At 47.5% G+C, this 27,969-nt stretch overlaps 12 protein-coding genes and 1 non-coding gene across 13 annotated transcripts; 10 read left to right on the plus strand and 3 right to left on the minus strand. All coding sequences in view use genetic code 12, as the record gives it.

The window, feature by feature from the left end:
- Positions 1 to 348: 348 nt before the first annotated feature.
- PMC1 (calcium-transporting ATPase) lies at positions 349 to 3,774 on the minus strand (the record flags this gene model as incomplete). Its single annotated transcript, XM_002617295.2, has 1 exon — positions 349 to 3,774. One exon carries the CDS (start codon positions 3,772 to 3,774, stop codon positions 349 to 351), a length of 3,426 nt encoding a protein of 1,141 aa, XP_002617341.2.
- Positions 3,775 to 5,899: 2,125 nt separating this feature from the next.
- Positions 5,900 to 7,090, plus strand: CYS3 (cystathionine gamma-lyase; the record flags this gene model as incomplete). Its single annotated transcript, XM_002617294.1, has 1 exon — positions 5,900 to 7,090. The coding sequence occupies one exon, from the start codon at positions 5,900 to 5,902 to the stop codon at positions 7,088 to 7,090; it is 1,191 nt and encodes a 396-aa protein (XP_002617340.1).
- A 1,407-nt stretch (positions 7,091 to 8,497) lies between these two features.
- On the plus strand, positions 8,498 to 9,361 carry CYT1 (ubiquinol--cytochrome-c reductase catalytic subunit; the record flags this gene model as incomplete). The annotated part of the gene is made up of 1 exon (XM_002617293.2): positions 8,498 to 9,361. One exon carries the CDS (start codon positions 8,498 to 8,500, stop codon positions 9,359 to 9,361), a length of 864 nt encoding a protein of 287 aa, XP_002617339.1.
- Positions 9,362 to 11,590: 2,229 nt separating this feature from the next.
- On the plus strand, positions 11,591 to 13,216 carry ITR1 (myo-inositol transporter; the record flags this gene model as incomplete). Its single annotated transcript, XM_002617292.2, has 1 exon — positions 11,591 to 13,216. The coding sequence occupies one exon, from the start codon at positions 11,591 to 11,593 to the stop codon at positions 13,214 to 13,216; it is 1,626 nt and encodes a 541-aa protein (XP_002617338.2).
- A 1,062-nt stretch (positions 13,217 to 14,278) lies between these two features.
- On the plus strand, positions 14,279 to 15,592 carry CRK1 (cyclin-dependent serine/threonine protein kinase; the record flags this gene model as incomplete). Its single annotated transcript, XM_002617291.2, has 1 exon — positions 14,279 to 15,592. One exon carries the CDS (start codon positions 14,279 to 14,281, stop codon positions 15,590 to 15,592), a length of 1,314 nt encoding a protein of 437 aa, XP_002617337.2.
- An 844-nt stretch (positions 15,593 to 16,436) lies between these two features.
- On the plus strand, positions 16,437 to 17,807 carry FTH1 (Fth1p; the record flags this gene model as incomplete). The annotated part of the gene is made up of 1 exon (XM_002617290.2): positions 16,437 to 17,807. One exon carries the CDS (start codon positions 16,437 to 16,439, stop codon positions 17,805 to 17,807), a length of 1,371 nt encoding a protein of 456 aa, XP_002617336.2.
- A 337-nt stretch (positions 17,808 to 18,144) lies between these two features.
- On the minus strand, positions 18,145 to 18,525 carry SRX1 (sulfiredoxin; the record flags this gene model as incomplete). Its single annotated transcript, XM_002617289.1, has 1 exon — positions 18,145 to 18,525. The coding sequence occupies one exon, from the start codon at positions 18,523 to 18,525 to the stop codon at positions 18,145 to 18,147; it is 381 nt and encodes a 126-aa protein (XP_002617335.1).
- A 467-nt stretch (positions 18,526 to 18,992) lies between these two features.
- On the plus strand, positions 18,993 to 21,173 carry FRE9 (Fre9p; the record flags this gene model as incomplete). Its single annotated transcript, XM_002617288.2, has 1 exon — positions 18,993 to 21,173. The coding sequence occupies one exon, from the start codon at positions 18,993 to 18,995 to the stop codon at positions 21,171 to 21,173; it is 2,181 nt and encodes a 726-aa protein (XP_002617334.2).
- Positions 21,174 to 21,714: 541 nt separating this feature from the next.
- On the plus strand, positions 21,715 to 21,787 carry FOB63_005675. The gene has a single exon. It is a non-coding gene; the product is annotated as a tRNA-Thr (tRNA).
- Positions 21,788 to 21,869: 82 nt separating this feature from the next.
- FOB63_005027 (uncharacterized protein) lies at positions 21,870 to 24,002 on the plus strand (the record flags this gene model as incomplete). Its single annotated transcript, XM_002617287.2, has 1 exon — positions 21,870 to 24,002. The coding sequence occupies one exon, from the start codon at positions 21,870 to 21,872 to the stop codon at positions 24,000 to 24,002; it is 2,133 nt and encodes a 710-aa protein (XP_002617333.2).
- A 351-nt stretch (positions 24,003 to 24,353) lies between these two features.
- Positions 24,354 to 24,587, minus strand: RUB1 (NEDD8 family protein; the record flags this gene model as incomplete). The annotated part of the gene is made up of 1 exon (XM_002617286.2): positions 24,354 to 24,587. The coding sequence occupies one exon, from the start codon at positions 24,585 to 24,587 to the stop codon at positions 24,354 to 24,356; it is 234 nt and encodes a 77-aa protein (XP_002617332.1).
- Positions 24,588 to 24,717: 130 nt separating this feature from the next.
- Positions 24,718 to 25,350, plus strand: FOB63_005029 (S-adenosylmethionine-dependent methyltransferase; the record flags this gene model as incomplete). The annotated part of the gene is made up of 1 exon (XM_002617285.2): positions 24,718 to 25,350. The coding sequence occupies one exon, from the start codon at positions 24,718 to 24,720 to the stop codon at positions 25,348 to 25,350; it is 633 nt and encodes a 210-aa protein (XP_002617331.2).
- A 1,214-nt stretch (positions 25,351 to 26,564) lies between these two features.
- FOB63_005030 (mRNA splicing protein) lies at positions 26,565 to 27,929 on the plus strand (the record flags this gene model as incomplete). Its single annotated transcript, XM_002617284.2, has 1 exon — positions 26,565 to 27,929. One exon carries the CDS (start codon positions 26,565 to 26,567, stop codon positions 27,927 to 27,929), a length of 1,365 nt encoding a protein of 454 aa, XP_002617330.2.
- Positions 27,930 to 27,969: the final 40 nt, after the last annotated feature.

Here is a 27,969-nt window from a genome sequence, read left to right on the forward strand (position 1 = left end):
ATAAAGAACTACCTTGATATTTTACTACATCTATAATATACGCTCACCTTGAAAGTGAAATTCGAGTTTTCATTTACTTCTGTTAGAAGTTTCTTCAAGAGTTCTTTCAGATGTTTGAAGAAATGGGGCATAGTCTGATAAGATGGGTCATAGTCTGATAAGATGAGAGATGCAGATTCACTAATAGATATGTCTGATCCAGCTTAACATTTATGATTTCAGAAAAACCATAACTGTTCGAAAAGAACTGCTCCTGTCAATTCAATTTTCTTCATCTGGTTTCTAGGTTCCGCTTCGGCTGCTCCTACATTGTTTACGCTCGCGTTACGTCATAGTGAATTAAATTAGTTACTTTATCTCCTTCGCGGCGCTCTCGTTGGTTTCCGTCTCGGACTCGGGCTCCAGCGCCTTTTCTAGGTCTCGTTCGGCGCGTGCCGCCCGGTTCTTCTTGCTCAAGAAGTGGAAGCCCGCAAAGTAGATGAATGTGTTAAATGCCCGCGTAGGGAAAATCCGCACGGCCCAATGGTTAGGCACTATACGGATGAGCGCACCCACAGGAAGCGATAAGGTGCCACCAATAATGGCGGTGGCCCACATGGCAGGGGTTTGACGCGCCACGGTGAACGCAGCACCACCAACAAACATGATCAAAACTTGCATCGAGCCAATAAGTAAGGCAATAACCACAAAGTACCAGTTACGGAACAAGTGGGCGAAAAAGTTCAAGTTCTCCGCATTGATTCTGCCACGGATCGTGCGCACGTCGGCACATTCGTCCAACTTTCTAGTGACAAATAACTTCCAGAACTGCAACCACACAAATGTGTTGAAGGTCATAGCATCCAATTGCTTGTTCTCGTGGTTTGAGATGGCGCGTCCACCAAAGAAAATCTGGTGACCGGCAAAGTGCAACACAAAGGTGATGATCAATTGGTTCATCAGCTGTCCAAGAATCATTTTCCACATCGAGACAGAGATCAATGGCGCTGTGCGGCCGGCTGGCTTCCGGTTCAACAATGCGTCATCAGGCTTGTCTGTAGCTAATGCCAACGCAGCAAGTGTGTCCATAATCAAATTGACCCACAAGAGCTGCACTGCAGTCAACACAGAGTGTCCACTGGACGAAGCCACAGCAGAAACAAAAGTCAACACACATGCAGTGATGTTGACAGTCAACTGGAACTGAATAAACTTTTTGATGGATTCAGCAACTGTACGACCCCACTTGATGGCCTGAACAATGTCAGTAAAATCATCTGTCATCAAAATGATATCAGAGGCTTCACGTGCAACTTCTGTACCACTGATACCCATAGAAAAACCAACATCAGCCAACTTCAACGCCGGAGCATCGTTTGTACCATCTCCAGTCACAGCAACAACCTCTCCTGCGGCACGAAGAGTTTGCACCAAAATCCTCTTGTCTTCAGGCAGCGACCGTGCCAACACACGAAGCTCAGGCACAATGGCTCTACGCTCTTCGTCACTCAATGCCCGGAATGCTGGACCTTCCATACATGCGTGCACATGTGACAGGTCTTCTGGTGTGAGAATGTTACATCCACGCGAAATAGCCTTCGCAGTAACCAAGTTATCTCCTGTAACCATACGGACAGTCACACCAGCCATTTTACATTGCGCAACGGCCTCGGGAACACCTTCCTTCAAAGGGTCCTGGATACCGACAAGAAAGTCCATAGTGAGGGCAGCGCCACCCGCAGGGAAGCTCGCTGCAACATCCACGAGAAGTTCTGGTTTTGCCTGAGCTGGATTCTTTGGGTCTGCAAGAGATGAAGGTGGCCAGCTGGACTCACCAGCAAAGTCACGATGTGCCAACATGATGGCACGCAAAGCGTCGTTGGCATATTCGTCGATTTTGTTGAGAACAGCGTCACGCGATGAGCGGTCCAAACGTTCCACTTTACCATCTTGAATGTGGAACCCACAATTCTTAGACACAATTTCCGCAGCGCCCTTAACATAAAGACGAAAGCCACCTTCAATACGCATGACAATACCAGCCCATTTCCGCGAACTCTCGAATGGAATAACTTGGACAATTTCTTCATTGCCCCGTGCACGTTGGGTGGCCAAAGTTTCCTTATCGAATTGACCAAATTGATTTTGTGCCAAAAGCAACAATGCACTTTCAGTCTTGTTACCTAAGTAAGGTTCAGAAACAACACCTAACTGCTGTTGTTCCTTTTGTCTCTTCTCTTGGTCATTGTGAAGCAAATGGTAGATCAACAGGCGTTGCTGTGGCTTTTGGCGTGCGCGTGCCGCTTGAGCTGCGTCATAGTCTGGGTTTTCAAATGCCGTCGAGTTGAGGACGATATTGGAGGTGATGTACACACGCAAATCTTCTGGGAGTTCTTCGACAAATTGTGTCAGTTTTGGAGTGTCAACTGCATCGACCTGATCGTTGAAAAGAAGTTGAGGCGAAACGAACCCACGGACAATGCGCATGACATTTTCGGTCAAGGTACCTGTCTTGTCGGAACAGACGGCAGTAGCGCCACCCATAGTTTCACATGAGCGCAAGACACGGACCAAGTTACCATTCTGTGCCATCCTGGTTGTCGCAAACGCAAGTGCCAACGTCACTGCTAAAGGCAAACCTTCTGGAACAGCAACGACAACGATAGTAACGGCAACAATAAGAATGTCGACGAACTTTTTACCCTTCTCGGCACCTGTCTCATGCGACAACAGACCACCAGGACGCAAGTTGATACCAAAACGGATAAGCAAAACCACGAAAAGCACAAGCGCGGCCAAGAAACCGTATCTTGAGATTCCCTCAGCCAAGCTATCTAAACGTGCTTGCAAAGGAGTGACTTCCGCTTCATGATTTAAAGATGCCATGGTACGGCCATGGATCGAATTAGTTCCAACAGCAGTAACAACAGCTGTACCGACACCTGCCAATACACGTGCACCAGAAATGAGGAATGGGTCTTGAAGTTTGATGCTCAAGCCGGTGTCACCCAAGTCGCCTGCTTGTGTATCTTGAGGGATAGTGTCCAAGTATTGATGGAAAATACGCATAGCCTGCTCAGCAGGGCGCTTTTTGATGGTTTCGGACTCACCGGTTAATGCTGACTCGTCACATTCCACTTCACCCGTGATCAAAACCAGGTCCGCCGGGACGACATCACCAGTTTCTAAACAGATCACATCTCCCACAAGCAAATCGTAAATGGAAATCATACGCTTATCGCCCCCACGCAAGACGACAACTTCACGGTCCTCTTTCTTAGCATTAAGCCTGGCAAACTGTCTTTCCTTTTGGTAGTCATTGGCAGCACCCACAAGAACCACAATAAGCACAGCTACAATAATAGCCACACCTTCGACCCAGTCCACCTTGGGCATTGGCTTGTGTTCGTCATCATAAACAGTACCCTGACCGAATGTTTCGTAAAGACCCAAGGCTAAAGAGATAACAGCTGCCACAGTTAAAAGAATAAGGACCTTGTCCTTCATGGCTTCGAAACAAAGTTGAAAGAATGACTTTGCCGCTTTGATAGGGAGTCTATTGGCACCGAATGCTTCAACACGTTCGGTATTGTCTTCTTCGGCTGGTAAACCGCCTTCAGTATTAGTGGCGAGTTTGTCGGCAAGACCTTGCAACCCGCCCATCTTGTAAAGTGCGCCGAGGGACTTTGGATCATGGAGTTGCGAGAGTTGATCTGGGGTAGCACCAAACAGCGACGGCAGAAGAGGCGTGTCTGATGCCAACGAGGCGTCTTCAGCCGGAACAGCCAATGACATTATGGTAGATTGCTTTTGGGAAGTCAAACTTTCGGAAGGTGACTGGAATCTGATTTGCTATAGCTGTAACGCAACAGCTTTATGTAGACTCTGAAAAGAGTTTGCCACAAGTCCTAGAATGACAAGTGTGAAGCAATCGAAAGTAAAAAAGTTGAAAACGGCTTCCTATGTTCCAATTTGCGGCTGCGGGCGTTATAAAGATGTGGGTTTAGAAATGATGGACCAGCAAGCGTGCAGTAAGATAAGACGCATCTCCGTCCGCACACAGCCTCGTTTCGCATACAGGTCACATATGGCACCAATCCGCGTTCAGCGCCGCACCATTAAAAGGCCATACTACTGCTAAGGCTTTCTCTTGGCCTCTGCTTGGAAGAGCGGGATTTTACCACAATTGCAATGATCACGACATAGTCCCCGTAGAGTCAAGCTGCTCGTGCACATTTCCGTGGAGACGCTTCCGAAGAAACGCCTTTAGTTTTAGTATAGGACAAAAGCAACGTTTTGAGATCGGAGCAGTTGTAGTAGGTAGCCTTAGAAGATGCTCAATCATGTCGCTAAATGTACAGAATCTGTCCGTTTGACTGCGATCTGTGGCAAGCGCCTTCAGGCGCCTTCCTCTATTGGCATTGGGCCCTTGGTGGCATTTGACGCGAGGTGCGGATGCCAAGACTTACTGCGCCTCGCTCTCATTGAGCGACAACCTTAACACGCGCCCACATGGCACGCGTCACCGATGATTTGGCCGTAGCTTGCTCTCTTGCAATTTGCCTCTCATTGCCTCCCACCGTCATTCTTTTTTTCTTTCTTCAGGCAGCCTCATGTGCCACTGACGTGCAATTAACTGCGGCGCCGTCATCGTTGACGTGATGCTCCATATACAAGACGTGCGTCGGGTTGCATGAACATTGTCGTTGTAAGCGGCACATCCCGCCGTATATACAGGAAGACCATTTAAATGAATTCTTCTGCTTATCACCTTTTCAGGCACACCGCATTGTGAGACATGTCTCTTTCTTGGCCCTGGGTTGAAAGCTATCTCCTATCCTGAGGAACTTTACTCCGCCTTGCTGGTGAAGCTAAGCCACCACGAGCGGAATTCAGAATTGCCAAGAAGGCTTTTGGTGGGGAACTCGAAATTAGTATTGTCGGTGCCACGGTTCTGTTCGTTTCTTCTTCTGCATGAATCGCATCACAAGTTCCCGAAGGGGTAATGTAATGCATCAGTGCCTCTAAACACCAGAGCCGCGGAAATGCCTTAGCGATTTACGCACGTGACCATACCAACTCACGTGACAAAATATCCAATTTCGAATGCTCAGTTTGAGTTTTTCGCAGCCTTATAAATGCTTCTCAATGCAAATGGCTGCAAAAAAATCTCCACTATTTAAGAAGAGACGTACGCACATTTTTCTTATCCGAATTTTCTTCTTTTCGTTGTAGAAGGCAGCATTTATTTTCGGAATTAATATGTTTGTTAGGCCACTTTCTTCAACCTTATCAACACAAAATTTTCAATGACGATACCGAGATATGTCTTACTACCCCTGTTCAAGAGTTAAAGATATACTAATATCTACATATCTATTGCACCTTTCAAGTTTTTTTGATTCTAAAATAATTTTGATGGTATTCATGTGAGGAATATGGACGTATCGATCGCGAACTGTCATTCTTAGCAACATTGTCTTAGAAAGAAGTTCTTATACCGTGGTCGTATTTTCGAGCCTTGGTTACTTTGACATTGGACAATTTCAACCAAAATATATGATTTTTGCATTAAGGCCATGATTACTCCTTTGGCTTCTCGTTGGCATCTCTTGAGGCTACTCAGACTTGAGTTGAAGTCCACATTTCATTATCACATGATCAAGCACGTGAGAGATCATGTGACAAACAACTGTTAAATCACGTTTGTGACCACGTGAAGCAACTTAGTCCATCAGCTGAGGGCTTGCACCATTGCACGTGATCAAACGCCACACTTTTCTTCACGGCGAATTCGCTTACAAACGGTGCGTCTGTGGCATCGCATGTATATACAGGTTTATGCCAATGCATCGTTTCGTTTAAATACCAGAGTTTTCAGGACGCCTCTATTGAACCCTTCAACAGAAAAAAAAATAACATGACTGTCGACCAAACAAACAACTACGGTTTCGGTACTAATGCCATTCACGCGGGATCTGCTGCAGACCCAGTCACTGGTGCTGTTATTGCTCCAATCTCGCTTTCCACCACCTTTGCTCAATCTGAGCCAGCGAAGCCCATTGGTATTTATGAATACTCGAGATCTGCAAACCCAAACAGAGACAACTTCGAACAAGCTGTGGCCACTTTGGAGAAGGCCAAGTATGCGCTTGCTTTGGCTTCTGGCTCTGCCACCACTGCTTTGGTGATTCAATCTTTGCCAATTGGCGCACACATCATCTCTGGTGGTGATGTCTACGGTGGTACCCACCGTTACTTCACACAAGTTGCCAACACCCACGGCGTGGAGGCTACCTTTGTTCATGACTTGGCTCAGGACTTGCAAAGTGCCTTGAGACCAGAAACTGCCCTTGTCTGGTTGGAAACTCCGCTGAACCCAACCTTGTCTGTGACAGACATCAGCAAGGTGGCTTCTATCTTGAAGGAGCACCGCGAGAAGACCGGTAAGCAAGTCATCTTGGTTGTCGATAACACATTCTTGTCGCCATACATTTCGAACCCATTGGTTCACGGCGCTGACGTTGTTGTGCACTCCATCACCAAGTACATCAATGGTCACTCCGATGTTGTCGGTGGTGTTTTAGCTACCAACAGCGACGAGTTGCACAACAAGTTCCGCTTCTTGCAAAACGCAATTGGATCCGTTCCATCGCCTTTCGACTCGTGGTTGGCTCACCGTGGTTTGAAGACCTTGCACTTGCGTGTCCGCCAAGCAGCCAACTCTGCGCAAAAGATTGCCGAATACTTGGCTAGCCACGACAAGGTTCAAGCTGTGAACTACCCTGGCCTCAAGTCGCACGCCAACCACTCTGTTGTTTTGCGTCAACATCGTGATGGCTTGGGAGGTGGTATGATCTCGTTCCGCATCAAGGGTGGTGCCGCTGCTGCATCTGCCTTCACTTCGGCCACCCGCTTGTTTACTTTGGCTGAGTCTTTGGGAGGCATTGAGTCTTTGATCGAGGTGCCAGCCATCATGACTCACGGTGGTATTCCAAAGGCCGAAAGAGAGGCCAGTGGTGTCTTTGACGACTTGGTTCGTGTGTCTGTTGGTATTGAAGAGACTGACGACTTGTTGGCCGACATTGAACAGGCATTGGAGCGTGTTTAAGGAACTAAGATAGAAATGGGGTATCAAAAGATACATTTGGCAAAGCCACTGTGACTCTGCGTCATAGATCACCGGCGAGTGTCATTTGAGCGAAGTGTACAGTATCATATATTGCAAATTGTTAATCAAGGCAGATTTGTTAATTTCCAAACCTGTTATACCCGAAGCTTTCGTCAAGTTATCTGCCGGCTAGTCACTTTTTGACACAATTTCTCGATCACGGATTTACGACCTTATTTTGGAGTTATGCATACGATTTATTTAGATTTAGCACGACCTCGAATAGAAGCATTACGACAAAGTCAAGAAACTATTAGGCTCATAGTTTATATATATTTGGAGGAATGGAAGTAAGACCAAAATATGAATGGAGCTATAAGTATGGCTTCAATGAGTATATGGAACAAAAAAACATGGAGAAGTGTAAGAAAATCATGGAGAAGTGTGATGAATAAGTATAGAGAGGAGAAAGATTCAATAAAACCATTAGAACTTGGTTCCAATGTCTGAATATGAATAATCTTTTAGAAGGCGTCAATAAATCATTCATCAAAGAAAACTTACAGATTAGAACCAAAAATGCTCATGTTTCGAAATAAGATCAATAATCACTTTGCCAATAACCTTTTGGGATTCGCTTGACTTTACGTACCAAGTATCTATTCTTCCATTTCCATAGATCTTCACAAAAATTCACATAAAGTGAGAAACTGGAAGTGCTAGGATGAGGTTCCTTTTTGGCGAATCAGATACGAAAGTTGGATTCAGCCAATGTTCTGAACGAATCATTCCGTAGTTGCCATTACTTCCTCTTATGTCTCGAATTCCCGTTGATCATTAATCTTTACTCATTTTCGGCTCCATGAATGACTTTAATTGAATTTACCAACACAATGCTACTGATAATCCACTGGCTGCGACAGACCCACTGTTTCAACAATTCAATCCAGTCAAACTGTTTCAACAATCCAATCCAGTCAAACTGTTTCAACAATTAAATCCAGCCCAACTGTTTCAACAGATCAGCCTCTTATAGAATCCAAATGTACCATTAAAAACCAATAGTACACCGCACTTTGCTTATGCGCGTACCTGTCCAATGCGGAATTTCGCAATACACAGCCGGGCCGAATAAACCCGCAAATGCCAGGCCAACCACACAAGGCAAAGAGACCAATCCGTCTCTGAACAGAAACGTCAAAACAAGCTGGGCTAGGCCAGATAGCCACGGCCGGGAGGATGATGACGTCAGAGGTACGGGTGTGCGGTCGTGCGCGCACCGGCCTGCCCAGCCAATCGCGCCGCGCCTTTTACCACTGAAAAACCACACTCTCAGTCTCTCTTTTCTCCCACGCTTCTTTGCATCTGGCGCCCCGTCTATTCTGCCACCCCATATCTGAATACACAATGTTCAAGAGCGCACCGAAACTCTCTCTTTTGCGCCCGAAGCTAGTGGCCTCCGCCGTCGGCGCCGCCGGCTTGGTGTCATCGTACGTGTTGTACCAGGATTCATTAACCGCCAGCGCCATGACTGCGGCGGAACACGGTTTGCATCCCCCTGCGTTCAACTGGCCGCACTCGGGCATGTTCGACACGTTTGACCACGCGTCCATCAGAAGAGGCTACCAGGTGTACAAGGAGGTTTGCGCCGCGTGCCACTCTTTGGACAGAATTGCCTGGAGAAACTTGGTGGCCGTGTCGCACACCGCATCCGAGGCCAAGGCTTTTGCCGAGGAGTTGGAGTACGACGACGAGCCCGACGACGAGGGTAACCCAAGAAAGAGACCAGGAAAGTTGGCTGACTACATTCCTGGCCCATACGCCAACGAGCAAGCGGCCAGAGCCGCCAACCAGGGTGCGTTGCCTCCAGACTTGTCCTTGATCGTCAAGGCCAGACACGGCGGCGCCGACTACATCTTCTCCTTGTTGACCGGTTACCCAGACGAGCCTCCAGCAGGTGTGGTTTTGCCTCCAGGCTCCAACTACAACCCATACTTCCCAGGTGGCTCCATTGCCATGGGCCGTGTTTTGTTTGACGACTTGGTTGAGTACGAGGACGGCACCCCAGCCACCACATCGCAAATGGCCAAAGACGTGACCACGTTCTTGAACTGGGCCGCCGAGCCAGAGCACGACGAGAGAAAGAAGTGGGGTTTGAAGGCCATCATTCTTGTCTCCTCGTTGTACTTGTTGTCCGTGTGGGTTAAGAAGTTCAAGTGGCAACCTATCAAGAACAGAAAGATCACCTTCAACCCTCCTAAAAAGCACTAGCGCATATAGTAATAGCGGACATTCACGAGAGTTGTAGATGCATGCTGTCTACCGTTTCTCATTGACCGTGTGAATGCTATGAGCGACTTTCGGCTTTATTTTTTTCATTTACTGTTTCTGATCGCGAAAAGGTTAGTACGCATACATAGTCCATAGTACATTAGACATTTATTCATACTGGCCAGTAAATGTTTCGATACTATGAGTTCCATTGAAAATAGTAGACTTAACCGTCCTACCCAAACTGCCTCCTCAAATAAGCCATGGGCAAAATTATGTCTTGTGATTTCTGGTACTCGTGGCAGATTAGTATCTTGAGCTATCCGCATTGTTTTTAAGGAGATTGGATCAGTTCGTCTGAAGTTTAAGGAAATAGGATCAGTTCGAGATAGGATCAGTTCGTCTTAAGTTAATGAGATTGGAGCAGCCCATTTTAACTAATTTGAGCTTTTCGACGAAGGTCTATGTGCTCATATTCTGTTTTCTTCGTTTGAAGCATGGTCTCATTGATCTAGAATGGCATAGAGTCTTCATACAGTCAGCCAATGGATGTGCTACTTCGGTGCCACTACAGAAACGGATTTAGATCAATCGTCTTTCACAGAAGGAAATGGAAAGAAACATATAAGTGGAGAAATCGAACATACAACCGAGAGAAATCTACCCATTCTGTTTGTTTCGTTGATCTGCCTTCTGAGAATGGTCTCTAGAAGAGTGAACAAGGTACCTTAATAGCTTTCAAGCTTATCCTCCACTCGATCCATATTACGGAACATAAGAACTTATCGATGCTTTTGTAGACAGTTTCTTCACTGTGAATCGACTTTTCGAAACTGGATTAGAGATAAAGTGACGATTTGCACCGCAATGAAGTTTAATAAAGTTCACCGCAATAAAGTTAAATACAAGTTTACCGCAAAAAAGTTTAATAAAGTTCACCGCAATAAAAGTTTCGTCGCAATAAAAGTTCTCCGCAGTTGACGTACGTTCTGCAATATTCAATTCCAAGCAAGATCATATGTCACCCCGCTTTGCCGTATGTATTGCTTATCGTATTTTATGATCTGATCATGCGTCGCAGTGCGTTTTTTATTGCTCGCATGCATGTCTCACATCTTGCAGTTCCGTGGATCAAGAAGAAGAAACCCATAGAACAAAAGGAAAATGTGGGACTCCGACATAAGGCCACACGAAAAAGAAATATGGATGCGGGAATGAGGAGAAACTAGAAACTCAATTGACACAAGCAGGACACCAAACTAGACAAACAAGACACAGATGTGACAAACAAAACAACAAGTAAACAAACAGACAACAGACAGACAAGACAACAGACAGAACAGACAGAACAGACAGACAAACAAACAACAGACAGACAAACAAACAAACAAGCAACAAATGAAACAGACCAGACAAACAAAACAACAAACAACAAGTAGTGACCTGTTCAGACCATAAAAGACATCCTCAGCAATCAAGCCTGAACCTGTCATGGCCTGAACTTTGCGTCGTCGTAATTTACGTTCGTACACGCAGTTTGTATGTCGTCTAGATCGATCAGATGGAGACAAGGACAATTGGACAATTGGACATTATCCGAACAAAGTCCACTTGAATTGTTCATTCTACTTCTACTACTACTTCCATATCTACTTCTACTTCCATATCTAATTCGACTTCCATATCTACTCCATATCTACTTCCATATTCTCCATTCATTCTCATTCTCATCTTCTCCATCTACCGATCTAGCCTTTCTCCTTGCCATGCGGGGGCATGTACACCACCTGCCGTTTTTGGCAAGGAAATTTCCAGAATCCGGCTCGTGTGCCCCCCTGACACAAGCACACACCCCAAAACAGAAAAGCCGCAACTGCATGTCTCACAAGAGCCCTACGCTTTCGCAACTTCCAACATCTCTTCCAACAGCTCAAGCCCCTATTTCTGGCCCGTCTATGCTGGGACGACGGCCATGTCTGGCATATAGCTCGCTGAGTGTGCCAGTGTGCACAGAAATTCGGCGAGTGGCCCGCGTTTTTCGGCGGGGCGCTGCGCGGACCCGCAATGCGCCGCTCTCATTGGCTGGCAGCCGCGCATACCCGGCGAAAAAAACCGCACCATCAACTCGAAATATAAATACCCCTTCTTCTCCCCCACGGTGACAGATTTCTTCAACCAGTCAACTGTCAACTTTGTTTTCTCAACCAGTCAGCTTTGCATTCTTTCACCATGGCGCTAGAAACTCCTGCACCCGTCTCGGACATGTCGAGTCTCAAACCCAAAAACGATGTCCTTGTGCAAAATAACACCGACGACGATTCTACAGTTTCGCTGGCGAAAAACAGCCAGCACAGCCAGGACGGGGACGGAAAGCCGTCGCGTCTTGTCGTGACGCTCACCTTGGCCTCGTCCATTTCCGGCTTCATGTTCGGTTACGACACCGGCTACATTTCCAGTGCCTTGGTCCAGGTGGGCACAGATTTGCTGAACAAGATCCTCACGTCGGGAGACAAGTCTTTGATCACGTCGGCAACGTCGCTCGGCGCGCTTCTCGGCGCGATTGTCGGCGGCGTGGCTGCAAACTTGGTTGGCCGGAAGCGGGTTCTTTTGGCTTCCAACGTTGTGTTCATTTTGGGCACCATCATCCAGCTCGCGGCGAAAACCGTGTGGACCATGATTGTCGGCCGGTTTGTGCTTGGCTGGGGTGTTGGCGCCGCGTCGCTCATTGCGCCGCTCATGTTGAGTGAGTTGGCTCCGTCCAAGTACAGAGGCCGTCTCATTGTGACAAACTGTATTTTCATTACTGGTGGTCAGTTGGTGGCTTACTTTATCAACTGGGGCTTGACCAACGTCAACCACGGCTGGCGTGTCTCTGTCGGCTTGTGCATGGTGCCCAGTGTGCTCCAGGCGCTGTTGTTTTTCTTTTTGCCCGACACCCCACGGTACTATGTGATCAAAGGTGATCACAAGAGGGCCAAGAGCGTTCTTTTGCGCGTGGAGAACATTTCGGACGAGCAGGCCGAGGCCGAGGTCCACGAGATGATATTGTCGAACTCGACAGTGCCCGGAACACCATTGCAACAGATCTGGAAGTCCATCAAGCTCTGCCACACACACGCAGCAAACTTCAGAGCGTTGATTTTGGCCTGTGGCTTGCAAGGCATCCAGCAGTTCACTGGTTTCAACTCGTTGATGTACTTTTCCGCCACGATTTTCGAAACCATCGGCTTCAAGAACGCCACGGCCGTTTCCATCATTGTCGCCGCCACCAACTTTGTTTTCACCCTCGTTGCATTGTGCATCATTGACAAGATCGGCCGCCGCCGCATTTTGTTGTGGGCCATTCCTGGCATGTGCATTTCCTTGGTCGTCTGTGCCATTGCGTTCCATTACTTGGGTGTCAAGTTCGGCAGCGGAAGCAAGGTCATTGTGAAAACCCAGGGCATTTCGGGCTGGGGAATCGTGGTGATCATCGGAATGGTGATGTTTGTCGCCTGCTACGCCGTTGGTATTGGTAACAGTGCCTGGACCGGAGTCGAGTTGTTTTCGGACGTCAACGTCCGTTCTGTCGGCGGCATGTATGCTGCAGCGACAAACTGGAGTGGCTCTTTGGTGATCTCCTCTACGTTTTTGACCATGTTGCAGAACATCACGCCCACAGGAACATTTGCCTTCTTTGCTTGCTTGTGTTTTGTGTCGTTTTTGTTCATCTACTTCCTTTTCCCCGAAGTGGCCGGCTTGGAGTTGGAGGAAACCTCCGCCATGCTCGAAAACGGCTTCAACGTCAAGAAAGCCTCCGAGTTATCTCGCGAACGCAAGAGAATCTCGCGTTACGTCAACGAAAACTCGGCATGATAGTATATTCCCTCTTGCATCGCTTAACTTGCTTTAATTCTTCCTCATCTTTACCGTTGCTGCGATGTTGGACCGTCCCAAGTGTGCTTTCGTTTCATGCTAGTTCATTGCACGAACACTCGTTACCTTCTCTCATCCCTTCAATTAGACAACTAATGCAAATCATAATTAGATCGACTTACGTAGATACTTCTGCTTTTATGAACTATGGATGCATCCAAGTAAAGCACTTTTGCTTAGTGGGTATATCAGTTCATAATCAATGTGTTCTAACACTTCTAATCTAAGTGTACTCTTATGTCCATTAAGACCACAAGATAATCGATTAGGTTTTTAGTCCTTGCCTGTTATTTATCGTTTTAAGGTGGTAGTACTTTAAGTCGTTTTTTAAAGTTAATCGGCATCTAGTAAATACTTGAGGTATTGGCCCGATGATTTGCATTTGTTCCAATAGTTTTGGGTCCATAAATACATGCATGTTTTTTTCTAGCCAGAGAAATCCAACGAAGCGTAATTGAGCCAAATCACAATCACCACCTCCGCCTAGTCCAAAATGGTCTATATTCGTAAGAATAATGCTGTCCCGGAAGCAGAGAAACAATAGGAAACTGATTATTCAGTCTATCGTTAAATCTCCAGCTTTTAAGTCTCATTAGAATTGGCTTAAGAGGAATAAAAGTGCTAGACCGCTTTTCCCTGATACCTATGCTTGTGGAGGCTTAAAATTGACACCAGGCCCCTAAAAAAAAGCAGACCTTCGGGAAAGATATGTCAAATTACGGAAGTCAGAGAGATAGGCATACGTAACTTCCATCTACTTCAAATGACAGAACAGCATACATGTACGCCGTCTCTCATATTCACTTAGTGACAGCTTTTCATTGTGAACTCCACAATCTTTCAGCCCCATTATTGTTATTAACTTTGAATACAAAATAGCCAACCATCCAACTCAAATAACCATAATACCAATTGCCAACCATCTTGTACCTTGGCCTGGAGTAGTCGTGTGCGCACCACCACATCAACGACTAAGAACCATCTTTCTCAGCTTAGAAAGCCATGGCCGACGGAGCAAACAACGACAATGGGGACGACATTCGCAGCAAAAGCGACATTTCGGCCCCTCTCCACACCCACAGAGCCCCGCGAAAACTCCAGTCGCTTTCCCGCTTCGCTGACATGGACACTTTGGCCCGCTACGAAATCGTGTGCAAAATCGGCCAGGGAACGTTTGGCGTGGTGCAGAAGGCCCGTGACACGCGCACAGGCCGCACCGTGGCGCTCAAGCAGCTCATCAACCATCTGGCCAAGGAGGGCTTTCCGATCACGGCGCTTCGGGAAATCACCATCTTGAAGAAGTTGGCGCACAAAAACGTCTTGCCCATCGCGGGCATGGTGTACGAGGCGTCGCGGGACGGCGAGCCCGTCACGCTGAGAGGATGTTTCTACACCGTGTCGCCGTACATGGTGTTAGATTTGGTTGGGCTTTTGGAAAACCCCAAGACGCACGTGACGGTGCCCATAGCCAAGAGCATAGTCAAGCAGCTCTTGGCCGGCGTGGCGTATGTGCACGGCCAGAAGTACTTGCATCGAGACATCAAGGCGGCGAACATTCTCATTGCGCCCGACGGCGTGGTGAAAATCGCCGATTTCGGCTTGGCCCGGCCCTATCATGGACGAACGCCAGTGAAAAACGGCCCCCCGGGCGGAGGCGAAAGAGCATACACCGCTTTGGTGGTGACGCGGTGGTACCGGCCGCCCGAGCTTCTTTTGGGCGAGCGCCGATATACGACCGCAGTGGATATGTGGGGGGTGGGATGTGTTTTCGCAGAGCTTTTCACCGGGAAGCCCATTTTGGTGGGCAAAAGCGACTCCCACCAGGCGCAGATCATATTCGACTTGGTGGGCCCGCCGCTGCGAGAGATATGGCCGGGCGCAGCGCAACTACCAAACAAGCTGGATTTGAACATCGGCCTCACCTGCCGCAGAACGCTCGAGGCTCGGTTTGGCCCGCTTTTGGGCGACCTCGGCACAGATCTCTTGGCGCATATGCTCACCTTGGACCCGGCGAAACGATGGAACGCCGTCGATGCGCTTGAACACGAATATTTCGAGGCTGAGCCTCGGGCGTTATTGCCGCACGAGCTTCCGCGGTTCGAAGAGAGCCATGAGATTGACAAGGAGAGATTCAAGCGGCGGGATCCAGAGTCTCGCATGGAGGAGGCGCAAGAATACAAGGGACAGAAAACAGACATGAAGGGACACAAGACCGAGACGAAGGGACAGATACCTGACACAGTAAAGGGACCAGGACAGCTGGTGCCAAAAGGGCCTGGACGCCCTGAAACAAAACGGCCTCGGCTCAATTATTAGGCATAACTATTAGATACATCCAGTTTAGAATGGGGGCATGTTTGACTCGAAAGCTGATCAAGAAGAAGATCTAATGTAATGACAGTCGGTGACAAGATTTTCAAGCATGGGGCCGACGACTGATACGAACAGTGGCCTCCAGAATCTGGACAAAGCATCGAAGACACTTGTTGGGCTTAGGTAAATAGGGTCTTCATACTATAGACAGCTTATCCAGAAGCTCAGTTGATGTGCAATTGTCAGGATCAATGCACACAATGGCGTTATTTCACACAATCACGGCCCTGGCATGACATTGAGAAAAGTAACTACAGCATTCTTTTCTTGAAGCTGGCCTACTCCAGCGATCGTCACTTTATCTTATAGGATCATCAAATCAGTAATGCAAAGCTTAGAGGTGACAAAGATCGTACATAACAGGAAAGTCACTACGCTTTATGGCAGAAAATCCACAATTTGTAACAGCAGAGAGTCAGCATAGATCCAAAAGGTTGTAATATTCTCAGCCAAGGGTTCTTAAGAGTTGAGAGGATTGACTTTATGTTGGTCTTGAAGGAAGTATGTGTAACTATAAAAATATTAACTAGTGAATTGTGACCGGCCCTACATTCCAAAGACAAATAAATGTCACAGACAAATGTGTTTGACAGTCCGAAATCTAATGCCGAAATGTATCAAGCAAAACATCTAAAAAGCCTAACGCCGATTTGGGAGCTATATAGTGCAATCTTGACATATTTTTTAGCACCAGAAAAATTGAGGATTAAAAAAAGCCTAGAATGATCCAAAGACATCTTTCACAAACTGTTCACAGTGAATTTCATGACCCAAAACTATTTATATCATGTACGACAATGTACTCCGTGCCAAGGCTATATTCATGATTCATAGTTTCAACGAGACGGCCGGAAATCAAAGTCGCGACCAGACATTTCTGCGATCCCCCGGTTTGCGCTATTCCGGCCCATGCACGGCTCCTGCCACATATGCACCCTCGGCGTACGGCCCGATTTCGATCTGTCATTATCAAAACTTTCCACACACGGCCACTTTTCTTTCTCCAGCCATGTCGTCCCTTGAAGATTTCTTTTCCGTGCAAGTGTTTTTCATCGTTTTGCGCGAGGCATTGGAACTGGCCATCATCATCTCTGTTCTCTTGGCCTTTGTCAACAAGAGCTTGCAGACAAATGAAACAGAACCACAATATCAAAGCACAGACAACAAGCAGCACACAGCACAAAAAGAGCTCCGAAATTTGAAGTGGCAAATCTGGATTGGCGGCCTCTGCGGCTTTCTTGCCTGTTTGGTTGTGGGGGCCTTCATTCTAGCTGTGTTTTATGCCCTCGGAAGTGATTTGTGGAGTACCACCGAACATTACTGGGAGGGAGTGTTTTCCATCCTTGCAAGCGTGATTATCTCGGCCATGGGCGTGAAAATGCTCCGAGTTAACCGCATGCAACAAAAGTGGAAGCAGAAGTTGGGCGATATTATTGACCAGTACAACTATTTGGATGTCGAAGCGTCCAAAACGTGGTCAGAAAGAAACGCCATGTTCATTCTCCCCTTCATTACGACATTGAGAGAAGGACTCGAAGCAATAGTGTTTGTGGGCGGCATTGGTGTCAACGAATCCACTTCGGTTTGGGCCATTCTAAATGCTACCCTTTTGGGCATCGCCATTGGGGCTATAGTGGGTATCATTATGTATCGGTCGGGGAAGACGCTTTCCATCCAGATGTTCATGATTGTGTCCTCTTGCTTTTTGTATTTGGTGGCTGCTGGTCTTTTCTCAAAAGGTGTGTGGAACTTTGAGCTCCAGCGTTTCATTGACCTTTGCGATGGCTTTGATGTGTCGGAAACTGGCCACGGACCAGGCTCTTACGACATTTCCAATAGTGTGTGGCATGTGAACTGTTGTAATGGCGAGTTGCCCGAAGATGGAGTCGGATGGATGCTTTTCACTGCTGTATTCGGATGGACAAACAGCGCCACCTACGGCAGTGTCATTGGCTATAACTGCTACTGGATTGCGGTTATTGCAATGTTTTCTGCTTTGCTCTACGAGGAAAAGCATGGCAAGTTGCCTGTGATTCCGGAATCTTGGCAAAGAAAAAGAATGGCCAAGCATCGGCAGATTCCGTTGCCTTCTTCTTCTCGGGAGAGCTCTGAGTCTGTTCATTCTACGACCCCACTTCAAACAAAAACCACGAGCTAAGATTCTTTCGAGTAGTCAAATGTGGATATTAGTGAATGTAATGGATTTCACTTCCGTTTGTAGCGGCACGAAATTGCATTCCCAACCACCACTGTAGCCTACGAGACGCCGTAATTCCTTGTATTGCAATACTCCAATCAACAGATACCTGCGACAGCATGGTTTGATGTACGACTCCGGTAATATCCTCTTATACTAAAAATACCATAGAAGACAGAGTCCAGCAGTCCAAATAGCCGCATTGTCCCCTTCATGGAGCACATCCATCTTCCATTCCTTCTTCCTGTAATCCGCTTCCTTCTTCCTGTAATCCAATTCTCCTTTCTTGTTTCTGCCCTCATTCATTCTTTCCAAACATCTCGTCCACCGACGCACCCAAGTACACCCGCAAAGTGTCTCGTGTCGCAGGTAAGATCCGGGCCTTCACCATGGGCTCCTCTCCCTCCTGAGAAAGCTTGTCGTAGGCCTGGAAACGATGGCATCCGCCAAAAGCAAAGTAGAAGCTTTTTCCCTGCTCTCGCACAAGAAAAACGTCCACTGGCGGAAGTTCTCCCGCCGTTATATTTTCAAGAGAGCATGTGGCAGACGCCGTTGGCGTTCCTTTCAACGTGGAGACCATAGCATCGATTTTCTGTTGGTCTAGAACCGGTGGGATCGGTCTTCTGATCTGGCTCAAGGGAACGTATTGCTCTTTCAAGTTGGAGGACTGGAGTGACATGTTTGTATGATCAGAAGTGAGTTAAAAAGAGAAGGATCTGTAGCCTTAAATATGGATTGTTCATCGTAGAGCTAGACCCATTGCTAATCAAGGTGCCTATATACAGGGGCTGATTTGTAATGTAAGGTCTGGCCCAAAAAAACAAAAACCACCAAAAAAAAAAACAAGTGGCTTTGACAGCATAAACAAGCATATTTTGAACTCTGTCACGATGAATTAGAGCCGTGGCCAAAAGATCGGGCCACTACATGCAGAATGGAAGGTTGTCTCTATTGTGGCGATTATCTAGATAATCAGCCGGTCATTCCGGACCCCTAAGCGAGATCCGAGGGTCCTGTCCTGTGTGGCGATTGCCGAGAATGGACTCCTGCATGCATCATGCATCTAAGTTCCTCCAGATGAAATAGATAACTTTTTTTCTCAGATCCCCAAGGTGTCGTACCTTGCTTCATCTTTGAATTGAAGAGATGTATCTACTATTGGCGTTTCTACCGTTGCCGGCTTTTGTCGTCTCCAAGAACCCCAATGTGCTGAGAATTTCCGCTGCGATCCTTTTCATCACAGTGTCTATTCTTCTTGCTCCCACCAAAACTTGGCAGGGTGCTCCGTTCAGTCGTTTTTCTGAGCTGGAAATTGCCTTTTACAGTTGCAGTGCCCATGTGTCCAATATCTCATTCTGCCAGAACAACGACATCCTGCCGCAATCCTGGTCCCACGAATACTGTGTTTGCACCAATGAAAACGCTTTTTCTACCATTGCTTATTGCTATGCTACAGGATACCCCCACGAGGAAACGTCGTTGATTTCAAGATGCAACAGTAAGTTTGGAACGAACTGGGATAAGGCATCGTTTGATCAGGCTCTCGCGTATTACAAACAAGAGGCGCAAATATCCAAATCTCAGACGTTGGATCATCCACTCCAGCACCCTTTGCGTCTTAGTGAAACGGAAATCATGGTCTATCGCCGCTCTTACGACCAGTTTCTTGGAAACTACAACCGTTCGGTCCAATACGGCTTTTACCTTGTGTTGTTCTGGGCTCTGGTCTTCACTCTTGCTGCTGTGGGAAACTGGACGAAAATCCTCTATCCTAGGCTAGCACAACTGTGGACGGGAAAGGCAGTTCTGATTTTTCGAAGATATGTCTCGTTGCCGGCGACTGTAGGCCGCTGGAGAACTAACGAAAGACCCATCGGGGGCATTTTCGATCTACTTGTTCCCACCAGAGCTGAAACGCTCATTCTCCTTGCTTTTCTGGTGCTCACAGCACACTTTTCAATTGCAAAAATCTCCGCGGTTGATGGCGACCCTATATACCCGATGAAGAAACAGGCGTTGTTCCGGTATTACGGCGTTCGCCTGGGTATTTTGGCCAGCTACCTTGCTCCGCTCTCCATCCTTTTTGCTGGGCGCAATAACGTGCTCCAATGGTTCACAAGATGGGAATACTCGACGTTTGTGATGTTTCACAGGTGGATCTCTCGCATTCTCGTGCTTTTAATCTTGATTCACAGTTTTGCTTACGGGGCACTTCTATATCTCAAGAGAAGACACGCTTTGGAAAATTACATATACTGGGGAATTGCAGGTACAGTTTCCGGAGTGGCAATTCTCGTCCAAGGCATGTTGGTGCTCCGAAGAAGATGGTACGAGGCGTTTTTGGCTCTCCACATTCTTCTAGCAGCTATTTTCATCGGCGGAGGATGCTTCCACGTGGCAAACTTGCGTTTTCTCAGCTACTACTATTGCACAGCTTGTCTTTGGATTTTGGACCGGGTCATACGGCTCCAGCGTATTTTCCTGTTTGGCTTTCCCGAAGCGAAAGTCCAGCTTTTTGAAGACTTGACACTCAAAGTGACTGTTCCAAAACCCAGTCTGTTCCGTTCTGAAGGGGGCGGTCATTGCTTTATTCATTTTCTTCGCTGGCCCAGCTTCTGGCAGTCCCATCCGTTCACGTATACGGAGATGGAGAACTCGATTGTCTTTTATGTGAAGGTGAAAGATGGTGTCACAACAAGCCTTCGCCGGTTTCTCGAGAAAAACCCAGATAAGTCGGCCCGAATGCGTATTGCAGTGGAAGGATCTTACGGAGAAGCTTCGCCTGCGTCGAAATATGATGCTAGCGTCTTTATCGCTGGAGGAAACGGAATTCCGGGGATTTATGCTGAACTGGTCGAAGCCGCACGGGAAAACAGAGTATCAGAGCCTGATTCCGCAAAGAAAGTTGTTTTGGTGTGGGTTGTTCGTGAATACAGCTCTCTTTTGTGGTTTTACAATGAGCTTCTGGCCCTTGAGCATTCGGGAATCGAAGTACGCATCTATGTGACTCGGCCTTCTGGCCAACTTCTCTCTCGGGCCGACGATAGACTGGCACTATTGCACAATACTTACACATACTACCACGCGACCGAAAACGATCCAATTGGCCACTTGAAACAGAACTTGCCTCATGTTTCTTTCTTCGAATGCAGACCGGACATTCACAAACTAGTGTCTGGCTTTGCTGAAGAAGTATCGGGCTCCATTGCTTTTGTTACTTGTGGTCATCCGATTATGGTGGATGATATACGACACGAGGTGGTGGAACTAATTGCGAAGAGAAAGAATCGGATTGACTATTTCGAGCAGCTCCAAGTGTGGGCGTGATGGAGATAATTTACGGTGAAGAAATGGGATTTGGGATAAGAATAAGAGAAGATCAGAATATCAGAAGATCAGAGATGATCACGAGATAGGATCTCAATTTGGGATAACTAATGGAATCTAATGTATAGAATTGTAACGACATGAAATGTTTCAAGTAGACGAACTCGTGTATTCTACTTTCAGCTTACAAGAAGGTGAACCCAAGTTGGATAAGAAAAAATCTTCACCGCTCATGGTAACGGATATTGTATCGTACGAATTCACTCGCTAGAAAATTTACCAATTGCTTGTATTCGTAAATACGCAAGTAGAGACCTAAAACAATTTGTAACAGTGTAAGGTGCCGTCTTCCAAGTTGGTACAGTAAATGGTATTAGCACAATTATTTCCTGATCAGACATCTTATTCAAGAAAGGGCCTTTGGTAGAGATCTATGCATTGGCTGATCAATTTACGAATAGTATACCGAAAAGAACATAATATCAAGATAGGAATCTATATTACTGAGCATAATTAAGCTGCTTCAATTATCACTCAACAAGCCTTTATGGCCAAGTTGGTAAGGCACCTCACTAGTAATGAGGAGATCGTCAGTTCGAATCTTGCTGAAGGCATTTCTTTTTGCATCGCACTCATCGTAACTTATCAATCATCATATCGATAGATGCGGATATTTTTTGTTTTTGCCCAATTCCCATGAGCAACATCTCTCTACCCCCAAATCTTGCCACAGACTCGGCTCTGGTGCCAGTAGGAGAAGTCTCGGAAAAACAAGTCACCTCGGCCGATATTCTCAATGAAGCCAACCAGCTAAAACTGTCAACATACAAGAGACCAGAGCAGACCATCCAGGATCTCGAGGAGCTCCGATCGTACCAGCTTTCGAAAAGAAGAGAGTTCGAGCAGCAGCTCAACAAAAACCGCCTCAATTTCGGCCAGTGGATGCGCTATGCCAAGTGGGAAGTCGACCATAATCATGATTTCAAACGGGCCCGTTCCATCATGGAAAGGGCGCTCGAAGTGAATGTCCAGCATGTGCCTTTTTGGGTGCGCTACATCGAGTTGGAGCTTCTCCATCACAACGTGAACCATGCCCGAAACCTACTAGACCGTGCGGTCACGACTCTTCCCAAAGTTGACAAGCTATGGTTTATGTATGTGCAAACGGAAGAGGCGTTGGGCAATTTCAGAGGCACCCGTTCTGTTTTCGAGCGCTGGCTCACATGGAGGCCTCCCAAAGTGGCCTGGACCGCCTATGTGGAGTTTGAGCAGCGGTATGAAGAATGGGCCAATGCCCGAAACATATATCTCCGCTATGTGTCGCTTTTTCCAGGCGACGCTGACATGTGGCTTGACTGGCTTGTCTTTGAAACGACCCAGCCGCCCCTCGATGATGTCCAGATAGCTCGCATTCGGGGCATTTTTGAGTGTGCAATGGATACGCTTATAGCACAAGAAGATTTCCAAGAAAAGACTACCGTTGCGTCTCTAGTGGCTCGTTGGTGTCTGTGGGAAGCATCCATGCGGGAATTTGCACGCGCCAGAGCCATTTATACGACGCTTTTGGAGAAAGACTATCTTTCCAAAACACAGAAAGCCGAGGTTTTCCAGAGTTTCTCCGAATTCGAAAAGAAATATGGCACGTCGGCCAGCACAAGCGAAACTTTGCTTCTAAAAAGAAAGCTCCAGTACGAACAAAATGTTGATGTAAATCCGAAGGATTACGAGTCGTGGTGGGAGTTGGCGAAGCTTGAACAGGATCCAGTGAGAGCCAACTCGATTCTTGAAAACGCTGTGCAAACCTCACCAGACGCAGTCTCAAAGCTGATTGTATGGAGACGCTATGTTTTTCTCTGGATTAAGTTGGCTCTTTCACTTGAATTCGATTGCAAAAACCCCGACAAAGCTCGAGAAACTTGGAAGAAAGCTCTCGACACAGTTCCTCAGACCAAATTTTCTTTTGCCAAGCTCTGGATCCACTATGCGGAGTTCGAGCTTCGCCATCGTGGGTTGGGCGCAGTAAGAAAAGTCTTGGGCAGGGCCATTGGCCAGACGAGCCAGAAATCTCCCAAACGCAAAATCTTCCGCTACTATATTGCGCTCGAGCAAAAATTGGCCGAATGGGACCGTGTTCGCAAGCTCTACGAGAAATGGCTTGAGCTGGCATTAATATCGGACTATAATCAGAAAACCACTTTGGCGTTGCCTGTATTAGAAGAATATGTGGCTTTTGAGCAACGCATGGGCGAATCTGAGCGGTGTGTGGCTCTTTATGATATGGCGATATCGATCACTACGTCGCCGGAACTGGAACTAAGCTTCTTACCTTTCCAAGACCTCTTGTCTGCCTACATTGACTATCTCAAAGAAGAGTTTATGTATGACAAGGCGAGACAGGTTTACCGGGAAGTATTGGACTCCAAGCCAAGTGTCGAGGTCTGGATTGCTTTTGCGATTTTCGAGTCTTCTATTCTCTCCCCGCTGCAAATGGACCAGCTTGAGCAGATAGAAGAAGATACACATTTTGCTATTGGCGAACATCAACTCAGTCAAACACGCAAGGTGTTTGGCGAGGCCTATAATAAGTACAAGGCAACAGGAGACGGAGAAAATGCACTTCAGTTACTTGAAGCATGGAAATCGTATGAAGAGATGCACGGAACTACACAAAGCTTGGCAGACGTGGAGAAGAAAACCCCGACACAAATCAGAAAACGGAGGCAGGTGGACAATGTGGAGGAAATCTACACGGAGTATGTTTTCCCCGAAATCAAGCCCAACATCAGCCAGTTTTTGGCCAACGCAAAGAAATGGGCCAAGTCGGAATGAAGTTTCAGGTAACCAAGCTACCAAGCCTAAAGCATGCATTAAGGGATAAGAGACCATTGCCTGGATCAGACAATGCTCAGTCTTAGAATTCTGCCACTGGTTCGAAAGACTGTATCATCAAAAGTGTGGCCATAGAGCTACGGAAGATGCCAGCCTGTAATATATTAGACGTACATAATCATCAAGAGCAGCAATAATCAAGAGCAGCAATAAGAGCTCAATAACCAAGAGCAGCAATAAGAGCTCAATAATCAAGAGTAGCTCAACAATCATAGAGTAACCAGTCCTCCATAATAATCGGCCATCAAGACCATCCAGCATCACCAAGCAACACCTTCTACCACTCATCTATTATACACCGCCCCGCAAGGTCAAAACCAAATGCAAAGAAGCGCCGGGCTGGATTCCCAGCTCGGAAACGGTAGCGTCGTCGTTCAACTGAGACCCGTTAAAAATCAACCGTTGCTGGGCGGGCGGGATTCCTTCTTTTTCCTCCATCATCTCCTTGATACGCACGACCTTGTCGCCCGCCTCGATGTCGACGGGAATGTCTCTGCCTGTTAACGTTTTCACCTTGACTTGCATTGGGGTTTAAGGCGACACCTTTGCCTCTGCTTGGGTAAGGTGTCGCGCACGTGACCAACTCCATCCACCATCGATCCATCCTGTTCTTCAGACTGTAAGAACAAGACCACAGAGCTTCTTTTCCTTTTTCATGCTCCCGACCCCGGACCTTCCTCCTCTAGCGGAGACGGTGTACGAGCCAGCGGAAGACTCGTTTCTTTTTCTCGACTGTTTCGAAGAGCTCCGGCCATCGCGGGCTTTCCCGATTGTATGTGAGATTGGCGCCGGCTCGGGCGTTGTTTCGGCTTTCCTCAAGGCCCATGTCTTTCCTGACGGGACTTTTTTTGCCACAGACGTCAATCCGGCCGCCTGTCAGGCCGTGGCCGCCACAGCTCGCCTCAACAAGGCTGACATAGACCCATGCCAGATGTCGTTGACTTCGGCGCTTCGAAAGCGGACAGTGGACGTGTTGGTGTTCAATCCGCCGTACGTGCCGGCTGAAGACGTGCCGCTGCGTCCGGCTGCGTCCGAGGACCCGGTTTGGCTTGACTTGGCCTTGCTAGGTGGAACTGACGGCATGGTGGTGACACAGCAGGTTTTGGACTCTCTAGACGACATCTTGGCCCCAGGAGGTGCTGCTTACATTCTCTTCTGCGCCCGCAATCGGCCCGACGACGTCGCACAGCAGATGAAAGAAAAGGGCTGGCAGGTCGAGGTGGTGGCCCATCGGACGGCAGGATGGGAAGTTCTCAGCATCTTGGAGTTCAAGAGGGAGGGACTATAGATTTGACTATAGGAGAGAGACTATAGGAGAGAGACTATAGGAGAGAGACTATAGGAGAGAGACTATAGGAGAGAGACTATAGGAGAGAGACTATAGGAGAGAGACTATAGAAGAGATTTGACTATAGGAGAGATTGGGAGAGATTAATGGGAGAGATTAGTGGGAGAGATTAGTGGAGATTAGTGGAGATTAATGGAGATTAATAAGGGAGATAAATGGGAGATAAATGTGAGATAAATGTGAGATAAATGTGAGATAAATGTGAGACTATGCCTTGCGTTCATGGATATTATACATCACTCAAATCTAGTCAAAGGCAAATGTCAATCGGGTATGATCGGACAGAATACGTTAGTTAGTGTGCTTTCAGATTTGGCTACACTTTTCTAACAGGCCCTCGTTTTCAGAATCGTTACACGAGAAGAGACATCACGTACCTGCCATCCTTTATTAGAACGAAGCATTCATTTAGGTTGAAGGTTCTTGATTTCACTGCAACCATTTTAGCGGACTGTGTTTTCGCTTTATTGTGTACCAGAGTGATTTGCTGCAATGTTAAACACTACACGGAACTGAAAAAAAAAAGAAAAGACAGCTGACAGTTGTAATATTTCGTAGCTTCATGGTCACGCAGTATATACCAAAGTAGTGAGAATACTAGTCCCACTGAAAACTGCAAAACTGACAAGAGAATACAAATGCCAAAAACAGCTAGAATCGGAAACAGCTAGAATCGCCTCTAAAAGTGAACCGACCTACAAAACAAATAAATATATAAATATAAAAATTCTTCATTCTTTTTCAGCATTTCCACTTCTCACCATCTTGCTGGCACTGCATTTGCTCTTCGCATCACTATCAGTCTTTACGCCGAAAGATTCAGCCGTTTCGAAACAATTGCCACTATTCCTTCTTTTTGAACCTTGCCGACTGTCCAAGACGCCAAGTCGTGATACCAAAAGATTCCAGTCAGCTATCAAGTACCGTACTGCGGACTCATTGTTATCTAGCTGTCTATAACTTCATCTCAACATTTTGGGACTAGCAGATTCATTGAATCACATTTCCTTTGATCACACTGTCTGAACGATCACATTTGTCTGATCCTTGTCGACCTGACCACATTTGTGAGCCTTTGATCACATTTTTCTGATCACATTTATCACATTTTTCGGATCACATTTTCTGATCACATTTTTGCCCAAGTCTGAACAATGGACCGCCCAACACGATGGGCCGGCGCCCGACTGCGCTTTCTACCAGTTGGCTCCTCCAAACTCGACACCATCATAACTGGCCACTTGACCCAGGAACAGATCGACGCATACCAGCAGATTTTCCGCATCGAAGAGATCTCCGGAATTCTTCGCCGTGTGCGTCCCGGAACGTCTGTCGAAGCAACGCTTCCTTCGGCCAAAGTGCCAAATTTCCGCCGTGATCCTTCGCCGCCGCCGCAATATGACCATATGGGCAACAGAACAAACACGCGGCACGCTCGTCTTATGGCGTCGCTTGAAAAAGAAAGACACACGCTTGTGGAAAACGCCGTTCGGTCTGTTCGGCTCTACGACCCGCCAGTGGACTACAAGCGGCCCGGAAGAACCTCGGAAAAACTCTACATCCCCACGGGCGAACATCCCGACATCAACTTTGTGGGGCTTCTTCTCGGGCCCAGAGGCAACACCTTGCGGCAATTGCAAGAGGAAAGTGGTGCAAAGTTGGCCATCCGGGGAAAGGGCTCGGTCAAGGACGGCAAACTGAGCGATGCCCTGGCACTGGAACCGTTGCATGTTGTGATTTCGGCAGACTCGTCTGCAAAAATCGCCACGGCGCTCCGCTTGACCCAGCAGGTGATTGACAAGGCCATCCAGTCTCCCGAGGGCCAAAACGACTTGAAGCGGGACCAGCTTCGGGAGTTGGCGGTGCTTAACGGAACGCTCCGTGAAACACGGCCTTTTGTTCCTCCAGAACAGCCGAAACGTGATATCACCAGCATTGTTTGCCGAGTTTGCGGCGGCGTGGGCCACTTTTCTCGTGATTGCAAGGTTGCCCGAGAAAACAGGGGCAGAGATTCGTACACGCCGCTGCCGGCGCCCGAGCTTCCGCCTTGGAAACGCCAAAAGAGAGAACCGGAGTCGCCGGGTCTGCTTCTGTCGCTGCAAGCGCCTGTGGCCATTCCGCCTGGCATGGTTCCCGGTGTGGGGACGGCTCCAACGAATCCTCCGCCGGGATTTCCTCTGCAACCGTCTGGAAAGTCTACTTCTCCGCCTGGAACGTCTATTCCTCCACCGCCTGGATTTTCTCTCCCGCCTCCACCTGGAACGTCTTTCCCTCCGCCGCCTGGAAACCTTCCTCCGCCGCCTGGAAATCTTCCTCCTCCACCGGGCTCTTTTCCTCCACCGGGCTCTTTTCCTCCGCCGCCGGCTTCTTTCCCTCCTCCGCCTGGAACTTCCGTTCCTCCTCCGCCTACGGTTTCTGTTCCACCTCCGCCTAAAGCGGATCTTTCCAAGAGTCCACCTCCGCCGCCCCAACCGCAGGCTCCTCCACCAAAGACGCAAGCACCTCCACCGCCCGAATAAAAATACAAATCAACCTTCCTTTGTGCATTTATTGATTATG

This window comes from Clavispora lusitaniae, assembly GCF_014636115.1.
Source record: "Clavispora lusitaniae strain FDAARGOS_655 chromosome Unknown tig00002663_pilon, whole genome shotgun sequence".
NCBI lineage: Eukaryota > Fungi > Ascomycota > Pichiomycetes > Serinales > Metschnikowiaceae > Clavispora > Clavispora lusitaniae.